The 15,474-nt window shown below is 37.6% G+C and overlaps 1 protein-coding gene across 2 annotated transcripts in view; it reads right to left on the bottom strand.

Annotated features, from left to right (window-relative positions):
• The window catches only part of Galnt1 (polypeptide N-acetylgalactosaminyltransferase 1), a 74,229-nt gene that overhangs the window by 43,471 nt on the left and 15,284 nt on the right, over positions 1-15,474 (bottom strand). For both annotated transcript variants that reach the window (XM_051202130.1, XM_051202129.1), the window contains exons 2-3: positions 7,704-7,758; positions 1,560-1,801 (exon numbers count right to left, since the gene is read on the bottom strand). In XM_051202130.1, the coding sequence (XP_051058087.1) occupies positions 1,560-1,698 (139 nt within the window). In that variant the 5' untranslated portion in view covers positions 1,699-1,801; positions 7,704-7,758. The remainder of the gene's footprint in view (positions 1-1,559; positions 1,802-7,703; positions 7,759-15,474) is intronic.

Below are 15,474 nucleotides of genomic sequence, written 5' to 3'. Positions count from 1 at the left end.
ACTAACACAAATAACTTTTAGATCACAAATTTTGGGGAACCAAGTGTCTTCCTCCTCATTAAAAATTAAATAGTCAAAAAATTTTGTACTGGAAGGACAACCACATATCACTTCTGTAAACAGTAAAACTGCCAAGCCAGGTATGTTAGCACACACTTTAATTCCAGAACTTGGGAGGCAGAAACAGGTAGACCTGAGTTTGAGGCCACTCTGATCTACAGAGAGGTCTAGGACAACTACACAGAGAAGTCCTTTCTCAAAAAATTAAAACACAACAATAACAACAACAAAAACAAAAGCCCCAAAATCTGAATTTTCCATGTTCCCTGACAAAATATCAGCATTGCCTATCCAGTTCTTTATGTTTTCTTTGCTTCCCTAATACTACAATGACCTCACTGTAGGCTATTCTAAGGGTTATCCTTGAGAGTGCGAACTGCAGCTATATCTACAACATAAGCAAAAAGAATTGCCCCTCTCAAGTACTTTTAAAGACTTCTTCCCTAAAGCAGAGGTTTTCAACCTGTAGGTCCCAAACCTTTCATTTTGGGAGTGGAATCCAGGGAACTCTTTCACAGGGATCCTCTGAGATCAATGGTAAACATAGATATTATGATTCGTAACAGTAGCAAAATCACAGTTATGAAGTAGCAACAAAAGTAATTTTATGGTTGGGGGGTCACCACAACATGGAGAACTAACTGTATTAAAGGGCACAGCATTAGGGAGGTTGAAAACCACTGCCCTAGAGAATGAAATAGCCAAGCAGAAGACTTGATACCTGAACAAAGTTTTAATGTTCTACTCTGCATAATGGTGTTAGACCAGTAAATTTTGTGAATCAGTAAATTTCGATTATGAGATTCCCTATGTCATTTGGTAACATATTTGTAGAAAATTAATAATATTTAAGATTAAGTAAAAAAAATAAACTGAACTATTCAATGACATTTTAACACTCAACTGTCAGAAGAACTAACCACAATGTTAGAAATATAATTAAAACATAGGAACTTAGGGTGAGGGGGTTATCCTTTTGTGTATATGTTTCTCTTATGGGTTGATAGCTAAAACACTGTGTGGCTAGTGGCCAGGCAGGAAGGCTAGGCAGGGCTACAAGATGAGGAGAATTCTGGGAAGTATAGGCAGAGAGGAGTCATGTAGAGCCCAGGAAGAGAGGACGTTCAAAGCGTTCTCCAGTAAGCCAAGACCATGTGGAAATACATAGATTAATAGAAATGGGTTAATAATTAAGGCAGAGATAGCCAATAAGACGCCCAAGCCACCAGCCAACAGTTTTATAACTAACATAGCATCTGTATGCTTATTTGGGGCTCAAGGGCTGCAGGACCAGCTGGGTCAGAAAACTCATGCTTACATTAGGGATTACTATTTACCTTAAATTTTAAATCTATGTATAAATAAAATACTTTATTTAAAAATTAAATTTATACAGATCTAAATTATGTAACTATAGATCTTAAATAGAAACAGTATCATTAATATCAGTAGAAACAAACAATACACCTAAGAAAGCAGTTGTATGAAAGACCACTCACCATCCCCAGGAGGAAGTCCCCTCTCCTTCTTCTCATCACACTTGTTGCACTCACTGAAGTAAAGTAGCAGGAACATATCCAAGAGTACCCAAACCAAGGAGGTGGCGAGAACCACCTTGCAATATGCAAATTTTCTCATGGCACTTTAAGTCAAATGTAAAATTTTAAAATATACATATATAAATATACAAATATCATGAAAATTATTCCAATCTGGTTTCATGAGAAATCACAGTCTTATCCTATAAAGAGAAAAAGAAAAGACCATTTTAAATTCGATACCTAGGAAACATTATATGATTAATTTAACATTATAATTATTAACAGATATAAATTAATTTCATTAACAAGAAATTCCATTATTAATAAAGTAACTCTTACAAAGTAATATCCAATAGAAAAGTTAGCAAAGGATATAAATGGCCTTTACAAAAGAGAAATGTAAATAGTCAGTGTGTAAAAATGTACTTACTTTTCCATAACTAGATATGTAAATTAAAACAGCAATAAGCTATTATCTCAGTCTCATCAAAACATAGCTCTTAACCCCCTTTCTGTTCAACTCTTCTATTGAATTCTAAGGAAAATCCAAACTATTAATTAGCACAAGATCTTTAGCAGCCAATGATGCCAGTCTGACTACTCGGTTCTCCTTACTGTCTATACTGCACAGTTTTTCAGGCTAATTCCTGTCCTCCTTTCCCCACCAAATCCTATGTAGAAACTTCAGTCCACACTCACCCAGAAATGACCATTACTCTACTATATACTACTGTCAGTTCATTTATACCTTTTTTAAAAATGTCTTTTTGCATTCACACATCTTAGGAGAAGGAAAATATGTCTACACAACAACTTGTGTGCAATTTCTTTTTAGTATCTTTGACCATCCTTTGGGATAGATAAAAAAAAAAACTGCTTGGGATAGATAAAAAACTGCTCAGATTTTGGAGTTCTTCAGATTTTGCACTATATGCATAGACTACTTAATTTGTTAATCTCCACAATCCAAAATTTGAAATGTTTCCAAATCTACATTCAATGTTCCACATTTGAGAATACTTTAGATTTCTAAAGATGTACTTACGAGCTGTATGTATACGCAGGGAAACACACTCAGAATTTAAAAACCACTGTTGTGATCACTGAAGTATTTCTTGTAGTTATTGTCCCATGTTTAGAGGTTGGGAGAACAAACATAACTTGGAATACTGGCTGAAACTCTTAACAGAACTTACTAGCTCATGTATCCCTTTGGGGCATGAAATGAGTATAAGTGACTCGTGTCTCAGTTTCTAAAGGTGATAAACTGATTTGGCTTCTAACAGTACTTTAAAACTATTTATATTTGTATTTCTATTTATAAAATGATATATGCTAAATATAAAGAATTCTTCAAACACAGAAAAGTAAAATTCCAAGACTGCCAGAAACTACTGTCCCAGTTATAGTTAAGTGTCTTTTAGTCATTCAGGACAGACCCGGCATAATTTAACAAAGGGTTCTGTTATTTTGGGCACTATGTGGTAACCATATCTCAACACAGGTACGAGAGAATTTATGTAGGGCAGGGATTAGCAAATTGTGTTGTAGGAAGAACGCAGTCAGAAAAAAAAATATAGCAGTACTCCAACCATTTACTTAATGGACACTGAAACTGAATTTCTATTACAAATCATTTTTACTTTTTTCAACCATTTAAAAATGTGAAAATTCTTCTTCACTCCCGAAAATTCCAGATCTCCAATATATATATAGTCTGGATGCCAAGTCAGAAGAGACACATACTTTCCATTATGATTAGAAACCATCAATTTGATGTATTTACCATTAGCACACTCTTGACAGGAGTTTTCATTTTTGACAATCTTGGTGAGAAGTCACTATCTTTTGTTGCTACACACCTGGTTCCTTTGTTGAGATAGGCTGTCACCATTTAATCCAGGCTAGCCTCCAACTCCAGAGCCTCCTGCCTCATTTCCCAGCTTCCATGACCTCAGCTATGTAACACCACGCCCAACTTTGTATTTGGTATTCTACTGTCTCTGCCATTACTGTAGTCATTCCATTACTTTTCTCACGTACTTACTGAAATCTGCTCCAATACTCTATTAGGTAGTTTGTTTTTGTCTTTTTCTTTCTTTGAAATTCTTCATATAGTGTTGTGTCAGTTATAAACCTTACGTGTACTAGTTTCTACGTGTTTCTAGTTCACAGCTTATCTTTACGAAGAATATCTTTTATGGTTCAAATTTCCCAAGTCTTAAGAAATATTTCTATCTGTATATCATTGCTAATAATGTTTTTATGTCAGACTTAAAAGATTTTGCCTTTCCTGTTTAAGTAGGGGCAAATGCCATTGTCTCTCAAAAAGATAAACTGTCTTACATCTACTTAAATAGGTCATCTTTTTCTAAAGGCATGCAATACTCACTGTGTTGTAAGTCAAGTCCATGAGTCTCTATGATCTGCTCTGTTGACCTGTCTCTTCATATCTAAAACTGCTATCTAAGTTATATTAACTAGCTTATTCTTGGTATACGGTAAAACAAGTCTTCACACCTTGACCTATTAAATATATTACATTTTTATTTTGTGTCTGTATGTGGGAGGATTTATGGAAGTCAGTGGATAACTTACTGGAGTCAGTTCTTTCTTTCTACCATGTGGAAGGGTTCTAAGTTCAGAAAATAAAATGATAGTTTTTGAGGACACCCCAGGAAAGAGATGGGAGTTAAACTCAGGTTGTCAGGCTTAGAAGCAAGTGTCTTAACCCACTAAGTCATCTTGATGGTCACCTTTTACTATTTCTTTGATTGTGATTTGGCTTTTCAAGACAGGGTTTCTCTGTGTCACAGCCTTAGATGTCCTGGAACTTGCTTCGTAGACCAGGCTGGCCTCAAACTCAGAGATCTGCCTGCTTCTGCCTCCCGAATGCGGCATGTACCACCACTGCCCATGTTTGTGTGTGTGTGTATGTGTGTGTGTGTGTGTGTGTGTGTGTGTGTGTGTGTGTGCTTTGTTTGTTTTTGAGACCGGTCTATGTAGTCCTAGCTATCCTGGAACCCCCTATGTAGACCAGGCTGGCCTCAAACTCATAGACATCCACCTGCCTCTGTCTCCTAAGAAAAAAGATTAAAGGCATGCATCCATGGCCACCCTTTCCCTGTTTTTTTCAGGAGTGCCTTGGCTACTGTTTCTCATTGGTTTTCCTTAAAATTTTCAGATTGACTTTTAAAACTCTATTCCAAAAGCTACTGTAATTCAAATTAAAACAAAGTATTAGTAACCAGAGAACTGTTATCTTTATGACTGAATCCACAAAAGTTTCAACTCTCCATTTATTTAGGCCTCTGTAATAACAAGAGTTCAATAAATCTCATTATTTTTTGCAAGTTACCTTTAGATATTTTTAAATAATTTCTTCTACCTGATTGATGTAATTTTGTTAATAGCTTACAGAAATGCACTTTGATTACTTTTTTTTCTTTTCCTTTTTTCTTTTTTTGTTTTTGAGACAGGGTTTCTCTGTATAGTCTTGGCTGTTCTAGAACTTGCTCTGTAGACCAGGGTAGCCTCAAACTCAGAGATCTACCTGCCTCTGTCTCCCAAGTGCTGGTATTAAAGGTGTGTTCCACCATGCCCAACTGAGAAATGCACTTGACTCTTAATTCAGCTACCTTGCTAAGATGTCTAGATGTAAAAAGATATAAATGATATCCCATTTATTATAAAAAGACATTTAGTATGGTAATACAACTCTATTATCCTGAGAAAATGGATAAAGGAAATCAGAAAGACCTATTTTTAAAAGCTGACAGAAAAAAAGGAATTACACTTTAAAAAAATCTAAAATGTTTTCCTAAATAATCTCATCATTAAAATGCACAGTGACTAATTTTAACATTCATTATGTTATTGATCTTTTTTTTTTAAAAGCTGAGTTTTTAGTCATCCAATCAGGGCATTTTAAAGCCATGAGTCATCTATTCTATGTAAAACTGGTTTTATCTGTGAATTCTATTTTTTAAAAAGACTATATGGCAGACATGTACCTACATAGCCAGCATCCTACCAGAACTTAGGGCTGTGATACTTGCATGTGAGTCCCTGGCTAGAGACATACTGTACTTGCCTCCATCACTCATTCTCATAGAAAGAACACCTGGAAGTCTGTGCCGCAATTCTCTAACAAGCATCTCTACATACCTTTGGTTTGTTTTTTAAGGGCAAACTGCACTACAGTTAGCCCAAGGAGTCACAATCCTCTTGCCCTAATGTTCTAAGCACTGAAATTATAAGAGTAGACACCATACTACCCAGCACACACAAAAAAAGTCCTTTCTGTCTTCCCCACTACTGCTGAGGATGAATAGGACCTTGCACATGGTAAAGAAAGCACTCTCCTATTACATCACCCTCAGCTTTAAGAGGGGTCTTCTCACCCGCCGGGCGTTGGTGGCACACACCTTTAGTCCCAGCACTTGGGAGGCAGAGGCAGGCGGATCTCTGTGAGTTCAAGGCCAGGCTGATCTACAGAGCAAGTTCCAGGACAGGCTCTAAAGCCTCAAAGAAACCCTGTCTCGAAGAAAAACAAAGAAATAAAAACAAGACAGGTCTTCTACATACACTTGAGTGCTACAATTATAAGAGTAGGGCACCCTGTATATCCTTCTACTGTCTTAGACAAGAGGTATGAGTGTTTCCCAACAAATCAGTAGCAGCCAAGTACCAGCACTCGGTAGGCAGAGTCAGGCAGATTCTGAGGCCAGACTGCTCTACAGAGGGTTACATGGGGCCAGGCTATACAGAAAAACCCTGTCTCAAAATTTTTTTTTCAAAAACAGTAAGTAAATCAGCAGCAACTGATGTGTCTGTAAAGATTTGGTAAACCAAATGAACAAATGAATATATAGAGGTAAGTTAACATAGTAGGCCTGAAACTGCTATTCTTAGAAAGCCATGGTATGCAAGGTTGGTCCTTACCTCAAATCAGGGATTTTTAATGATGAACAGTTCTCCATCGTGATATAAAACTTCTACATGACAAGTGTGCCCTACTGTGCCTTAACTTTACAAACAATCTGGTTTATATTAAAAATCTTTTCCTTCTGCGACTCTGGAAATTTTGGTATGTGCTTGACACACGGTACCTTTATATGCCCAACACAGTGAGAACCTTGGGCATGAGTTTCTGATTTTCCCTGATGGGCAATATTTTGTATACTGTAACAATTGCTGAAGAAACTAAGCACACCTTGCTATCCCTCACAGAAAGGACACTGACAAGCTTACTCCTGGTTTCCTTCAATTTTGTGTTCTTTCGTGAAATGTACCTTCACTGTGAGTATTGCTATGCTGAAGCCATTTGAGTTCCCAGGTCAAGTAGAAGACCTGGGAATAGTCTCGGGAACCCAGTACAACTGATATATTAAAACATAAGGAAAGGCCTACCAAACCAAATATTTACATTCCAGTTTCAGTTCTAACACTTATTCATTATGTGGTCTTAGCAAGGTCAGTTTACTTTATTTGCGACAAAAAGAAAAACATACCATCTTTCAGTTCTACTGCAATTAACACACACTAAGCAAATAGAAAATGTTATTTCTAAAGGTGCTTTCTTAGATGAAACCATCAGGATTCATTACATATACACAGATGCAATGAAATAACAATCTGAAATTCTGCAAAGACAAACTGCACTCCAGTATCTTCAACGCTGGTACTGTAAATGATTTCCCAATCACACAAGAAGATTGTGGGTAAGTTTAGTTCTAGCTAAAGACTTCTTTTCTGAACTTGGTCATCATTAGTCTTCAAACTGACCTACTAATGAGAAATAAATATAAATGCACTAATAAAGTAGCACCAGGATTATACTTGATTGCTAGGTTTCCCAAAATTTGTTAAAGAACTTAGTACAAAACCCTTCTATAGCTGAGCATGGCAGTACACACCTTTAAACCCAGCTTGGGGGTGGGGGGAGCAGAAGCAAGTAGAATCTCTGTGAATTTGAAGTTAGCAAGGGCTACAGAGTAAAATTCTGTCTAAACCAAACAAAGTGAACCAACCAATGGATGTTCTAAAATCCATGGAGAAATACAACCTTGAAGTCATTGATTCCCAATTTTATCAACTTACCCCAAAGTGGCTTTTCAAATAAATTCATATCACAAATCCACATGTCTCACATCATCTGTAGAAAAATAAATTTCCTAAAATCAGTATATTTCAGAGTAACTCTTTCCTCCTCCCTTTCCTCTACTATCCTGTACACCAGACTGTAGGCCAGCCACCCACTTGAATGCAAGGACCATTAATTATTCAGCTATTTCTCCAAAGCTAAAGCACCTGGAGGCAGTCCAGTTAATGTTATAAGAACAAGAGTATGTTACTGAGAACTAACAGCAAATGCAACAAATTATCTGTTCTCCTCTTAGAAAAAGATGATGGCATCAACTTCTTAAATGAGAAGGCCAAAGACAGGTAGATAGCATCTGCAGTGGATACTGCTTACTCCTTATTTCCCACCAAAATTTCCACCACATGAGACTCCAATAGAATTCTAGTGATAGTTTTCTATTAGGCCACCTATTCCTGACTGGACCATGCAGGCGCAGCCACTGTATTTATCTTGCCAAAGCACAAAACTAAATCATGATCAATGGGACCTGTAGGGAAATCTGTTAGAAAGCATTTGGGGAAAAAGATGATAAAGGAAAATTGTATCTTCCTACCTCTAGATACTCTTTGAATCATCACATACTTCAAGTCCTGTGCTAACTTGAAGCTATAAGGAAAGACTCTATTGTGCTAAGAATGGCAAAGGGAAACTGTGGAAAGCATTAGGGCCTGGAATGGTATCATAAAGCCAGACCAACCTAGAAATCTCCTTATGTATGAACCTCCTTGTGAGATGATAAAAACTCTCAGTGATGAGGTATTGTGCTTCAAATAAAAAGTCCCCTAATAACACCCTTCAAGCTACAATTATTGATTCAGATCAGAATGTATCCTGTGGAGGGAAAAAATGAACGTGTAAACAGTAGAGGACCTGTCTAGCACTAGAATTTCAACATAAATTTAACATCTACAAGCTAGAGCCTGATGTGACATACCTATTTTAGAAATATTATAGTCATGTGTCATTTAACAAGGGTGTGTTCTGAGAAACATATCATGAGGTAATTTCGTTACTGCATGAGCATAAAAGTGTTACTTACATAAACCTAGCAGCAAAGCCTACTACAATCTAGGTTCTATGGTATATATTTATCATTGTATATGTGGTCCACCTTTATGTGAAATCCTGTTATGTAGTACATGGCTTCAGCTAACCAACTAAAAACAAGTAAAAAAAGATTGTTAAAAATCAAAATTCAGAGGTAGGAAGCAGTATGCATCTGTCAGCAATTCCTCTATACTTTTTTAGTGGTTTGTTCCTATGTTAAAATTTACTATTCTGAACTCTGCCATGCAGCTCAATGCTCTGAGTTTAGAAGTAGAGTGTGGTCCATAGTTAGAGGAAGTATTTAACAAATAGATTTTAAAACTTAAAAAGAAGGAACAAAACAAAATAAATAAACAAAAAACACAAAGTTGAAAAGGAAAAAGAATATCAATTTTAAAAATTAGGAAAGGGATTAAAAAAAAAAATCACACAAAACCTGCCAATATAGAAAGCACAAAATGGGGGATGGGGTGGAAGAAGATCTCTGGCTGCTCTTCCAAAGGTCCTGAGTTCAATTCCCAGCAACCACATGGTGCCTCACAACCATCTATAGTGAGATTTGGTGCCCTCTTCTTGTGTGTAAGCATACATGCAGGCAGAACGCTGTATACATAATAAATCTTTTTTTAATAAAGGATAAAATGAAATGGCAGAATTAAACCAAGTATTATCATCAAGATTAAGACAATAAAAAGGCAAAATGCGGCAATTAAAAGGTAAGGTGTGATGTTTAATGAGGTGGCATGTGCTTGGCATGTGACCTTCATGAGACATAAATCAAAAGCATAAGGACTCCACAAAGTCCCGGTAGTAAAAGTACAGTAGAGGTGTAAGCAGTGATGGCAAGTTATGCTAGACTATGAACAGTTATGATCCCCAGATGAAACAAGAACAATTATCTGCACCAACAGGAAGAAACTGCAGAAATGCCAGCCTTTGAAAGAGGGAACTACAAGGCACAAAGAATTGAATACTTCTTTCTACATAAAAACTACTTTTTATTAAACCAAAGACATCATATGCAGCTAAAGATTAGTCAAAGACTGGGAGAAATTTTCACAAAACATGGACTTTATTATTAGAATGCATTATAAACTTCCCAAATCAAAGCAAGCAACCAGAGTATGAAACTTAGTTAGCTCTATGGTGATCACTCACCTAGGATGGGCAAGGCCCTCAGCTCAATCCCTAGCACCAACTGAGGAAGAGGAAGAATGAACAATAAAAGAGGAGGAAAATTATGACAACTGAAGAAAGGAATTGGCAATATTTAATGAGGGTAAAGACAGCAGCACCATATCATTTCATAATCCAACCTCCAGGTTCATAATCTGAAGAAAATCACACACCAGTATGAGGACAGGACTGTTGGTCTATAAAGTCCAGGAAAGAGTGACAACCTGAAGATACGTCAAGAAGAAAATGGAGAGGCTGGAGATGCCTCAGCAGTTAAGTGCCCTTCCAGAAGATTTTAGTTTGGTTCTGACTCACAACCACCTGCAACTCCAGCTCTAGAAGATTTGTACCTCTTCCTTCTGGTCTCCAAATGTAGACAGACAGACAGACAGACAGACAGACAGACAGACAGACAGACAGACACACACCTACTTTCTTTAAAAAGGAAAATGTCTAAATGACATGGATAGCAGAATACTATACAGCAGATAAAATAAATGTATGCTTTCAATATGAATACAATGAATGAGAAGCACCACTTTCAGTAGAGTACAGCTTGCTCCACTTTAACAAGTTAAAGCAACACATTATTTATGGGCCAAAAAGTATATTGTAAGTACAGAATAAGACAAGATGCACATTTGTGAGTATCTGCAGGGAGTGAGAGAAGGGTTCAAAAATATTGGAACTTTTTAATGTAAAGGATCTAAATTTAGGAAAATTAGCAGCTGTCCACTATGTGAATACCTTCCTGTCCTATCATGAGAATCAAACTGCTACATAACTACAGGTGGCAAGTTTACCCTGTTCTGCCTTGCAGGGTAAGGTGTCTGGTAGGACAAAACTGGAACTCATCAGCTGGGGCTATGGGAGTGTTTAGAAGAGACTGGCTGCACTGGAGGACAGGTCCTGGGACCCTGACTCCTGTAGTGACCCTGTTGCCTGGGACACAAACACGATGGGTGGAACAAAGCAATAAAGACTTTCTTGAGAAGAGATAAATAAGCTGAAGAAAGAGAAAAGGAGCAGATCCTTGGCAACACACTGCCATATCTGGAGTGTAAGCAAAGCTCGCACTGTTCTCCAAAGTCTGAAGCGCCTTTCTGGAGGAAGGACAGAACACTCTAAATGCAGGCAAACCTAGTGCCAACTGCCACAAAGCAGGGTTAACATCTGGGGAGATAGTGAAGTCATCTTTTGCTCACTGGACTTTTCTATGGGCTTTGGATATTCACTAAAAGCAAATACATTTATGTCTCAAATTCTGAACAGAGATTCTCAGATTTTACCACAGATCAAGAAGCTAAATTTAGAGGTAATATACATATATAGTTTCAGGACAGCCAGAGTTACATAGAGAGACCTTGTCTTGGAAAACAAAAATAAAACTGCTCTTTTAAATAAGAAAAATTGGGGTCAACTGAAGCTTGCTCCCTGCTTTCATAGTATCAGAAAGTGCTATGTAAGATGACAAAGGGAATAGCAATCAATTATCCTAACCTATGACACCTATCAACCTCAATGAAAAGAGGAGCTGCAACTGAAAAAAATGCCTCCAGGATTCAATTGTACAGAATTGTAGACAATTCTGTAGGACATTTTTTTTTATTAATGACTAAAGTGGGTGGGCTTATAGGTATCACCCTTGGGCAGTGGACCTGACTGTATAAGAAAGCCAGCAGAGCAAGCCAAGAGGAGCCGGCCAGGAACTAGTGTTCCTCCGTGGCTTTGCTTCAGGTACCTGCCTACACACCCTCAGTAAGGGTATATGAACGTTTAAGTTCAAACAAAGCTTTTGTCCCCAAGGCACAGTGTTTTATCACAGCAGTATAACCCCAACCAAGACAGAGGAAGTGATGTAAATTTTAATTAAAATTTTTAAAATTATTAAAAAAAAATGGTATCGGGTCCCCAGTTATTGGGTATCCTCCACCAATACAATAAGGTAAATCAAGAAAGCAAATCAAACCAAGTCAATAAAACCAGGTTTAATCTGAACAAAGCAACTCTAGGGTGGTCTTGGAGTGGGGAAGAAACCATGTGGCACACCCCGTAGGTATGGTCTTGAACAGCTCCATGGGAGGGGCTGCCAATGGCAGGCTTTCTCAGAGGCGGGGTCTGGATTGGGAGGTATGAGACCAGAGCGAAGATTCTTAATAAAAAATAGGGTAAAACATTCTCTAATATTTTAATCTGAAATCTTCAGTTTTGTATTTCACAATTAAATCTTTTATGCAAATACAATTTTAATATATAGACATATTTATGTACATACAAACACTGGACATGGTACCACATATCTGTATCATTAATTCAAGGTCAACCTGGACCACTCAGGAAGATTCTGCCTCAACAAAAAATTATAAAATGATACCATCTTTTCATGAAGCTAAACAGTATAAACACTATTTAAATAATAATCTATTTCCATATATAACCTATTATAATACTAACTCTTTCTTATGTCAGGTGTTTTATACTGTAATTTCCTTCCGTCTTCTGTGCCAAATACTGTAGTATCCCAACTATAAAGATTTTACCCCACCCCTTGGGTTTTCTGGCAATACTACAGACCAGAACCAAACCCAGAGCTTCACACATATCAAAACAGTGTTGTCACTGAGCTACATATCCAGGCCTTACCACCAACCCTTAAAATCTCACATCATAAGCACTTCTGAAGTATCTTGGCCATTCTTTTTGTTTGTTTTTCAAGACAGGGTTTTTCTGTATTGCTTTGGAGCCTGTATAGACCAGGATGGCTTGGAACTCACAGAGATCCACCTGCCTCTGCCTCTCAAGTGATGGGGTGCACCACCAACACCCAGCTATCTTGGCCATTTTTTTACCTTTTGTTTCCAAACTTGCTAGCTGTACAAAGGTGAACAAATCATTTTCTAAAATCTACATAATTTTCTAAAAATAACAATAAATTTACACATCAATGACAGTTTAATTGGCATTTTCACAAGAAACTATTACCACACCCCCATTATATCCCAAAAATGTCTTTAGGTCTGCTGTGATGTCTTTTGGTTTACTTATATAACCTTTCTAAAGATTTTGTCCTGCCTGCTATTGTTTGGATCCTAAATATTCTCATAATGGCCCACACTTCAAATCTTGATCACAAGCCAGTTTTGCTATTAGGAAGTGCTGAAAACTTTTAAGAAGGGGGACTAATTGGAGGCAGTAGGTCATAGAGGGAGGGTACCTCTGGGGGGACATTAGGACTAAGGCCCCTTCCTATTTCTCTTTTTACTTCCCAGCTGTTACGAGGTAGACAGGCTTTCTGTAGTACATGTTCCCAACTATGCTTCCACATATCCCAATCAACAGGGACAATCAACTCTGGACTAAGATCTCTGAAATCACCAGGCAATGTAAGTCTTTGCTCTCTTAAAGTCAGCTTATCTTAATTACAGCATGGGAAGCTAACTTAACACAATGCTAAAGACACATATTTCCTTTTAAATACTTATTAGGAGGATTTTTAACTATTCTAGGTTAATAACTACATTTTTATTATATGTTACTATTTAGAGTAACAAACCTGACTTTACTATAGTATTTTTTATTTATTTATTTTTTCCAAGACAGGGTTTCTCTGTGTAGACTTGGCTGTCCTTGAACTAACTCTATAGACCCGACTACCCTAGAACTCACAGAGATCCACCTGCCTCTGCCTTCCGAGTGCTGCAATTAAAGGCATGTGTCACCACCACCTGGCCTTACTGTAGTAATCTTATATAAAACAAGTTATTACAAATTTGAAAAACTTCTCTGTAGACTCTTGAATTTTCCATGAAAGTATTCATATTGACTCTAAAGGGTGACCACTTGATTAATTCTTTTAGCCTGGTGGCTAAAAGAGAGGAAATGAAGGGGGAAAGGGAATGAACAATCGGTTTAGTTTGATTGGTTCTTAGTCCTAATAACCTGAGACCACTTTTCACTAAATTCTTGGTCTGGGCTTTTTTTATACCATTCATATAGTCCTATGAACTCTGACACCAAATCCAATTGGAGTGGACCTTTAGCAATAATTTCTCAAGGAAAACTATTTCACCCTCTCAGTGAACACATGGTAAGACAAACAACCTGCTATGGCTTGACTCTGAAATGTCCCCCACTAGTTCCTGTGTTTGCACACTTTGTCTCCGGCTTTAGAGGAGTGTGGAACCTGGGATCTGTGGCCTAGCTAGTGCAGGTCTTCAAAGTTATGACTGCTTCTAGTGTCTATCCAAGTACTCTGCTTTCTGGCCAACCATCATTAAAGAACTAAGTCACATGATCCCTCTCCCATAACTCTGTCATGCCTTCGCCACTATAACAGATTGAACTGTGAGTCAAGAAATCCTCTCTTAAGTTCCTTCTGTCAGTCACGTTCTTACAGGAACAAGAAAAGCCCAAATACTCCTTTCCCCACCCTTCACTTCACATCCCTGTACGGTAGGTTTGCTATCTCTTCCTAGTTTACTCACTGAGCTTTACACAAAGGACCCTGCATCTTCTCACTTTGTTCAATCCTTAGACTGCCCTGCCCTCCACGGATACTCTGTAAAGGTTTCGTTAGCCCTACAGAACATCAGCAGAGAAGCAAGGGAGACTGCAGGGCTTACTTCTCCGGAGTCCTGGTTTCCTCCCAAACACTTTGAAAAGTCTCTTTGCATGTCAGCTTAACAATTAACTTTTAAAAAGTATTTCAAATACTCACCCCATTATTTCATTTAGATTTATTAATTTTTATGTGCATGGGTGGTTTGCCTGCATGTATGTTAACATACTATGTGTGTACCTGGTGCCTAAGAAGGCTAGCAAAGTCTTTCAGATCTCCTGGGACTAGTTACAGAAAGTTGTGAGTTGCTATGTGAGTACTTGGAATGGAGCCCAGATCCTTTGGGAGGGCAACCAATGCTATTAACCCCTGGGCTATCTCTGTAGCCCAATATTTATTTTATAAGGTATGTCTTCCCCCCCCAAAAAAAAATTAAATCTCACATTTGCCGCACTGCCAAAAACAAAAACATCTATAAGCTCTGAGCAGTTAGCTCCCTAAGTATCCCCAAAAGATATCACCAACACTACTTAAAGCCAAAGGAAACTGGTTCATTTAACAAGTGTGTGCCAAGCACACTTCTAGGGATTTAGCACACATCAGTAAACTAGACAAAAACTAATACATTCAAAATGATGACCCTGGATAAAAGGAGAATATCAATAAGCACAATGAATTTGGCTTACACTACATAAGGTAGTAAGGAAAATAGGAAGAAAGTAAAAATCAAGTGGTCAAACAAGAAAAAGATAGTAAGTACTTGTGTTGAGACTGTAGTCTCAATGACAGAAAGTCTGAATACTATGCCTGAGTCTCTGGGTTCAACCCCTAGGAGTGCTCTCAAGTACACTCATGCATGAATGCATGCAACTGATATTGTGGGGACTATGATCCTAAACACAGCAGCTACTATTAAAACACTTCCCTCTAACATACTACTAATTTTT

This window comes from Phodopus roborovskii, unplaced genomic scaffold (genome assembly GCF_943737965.1).
Source record: "Phodopus roborovskii unplaced genomic scaffold, PHOROB, whole genome shotgun sequence".
Lineage (NCBI taxonomy): Eukaryota > Metazoa > Chordata > Mammalia > Rodentia > Cricetidae > Phodopus > Phodopus roborovskii.
Note: the sequence above shows the minus strand (reverse complement) of the source record. Positions and strands in the feature narration are given on the sequence as shown.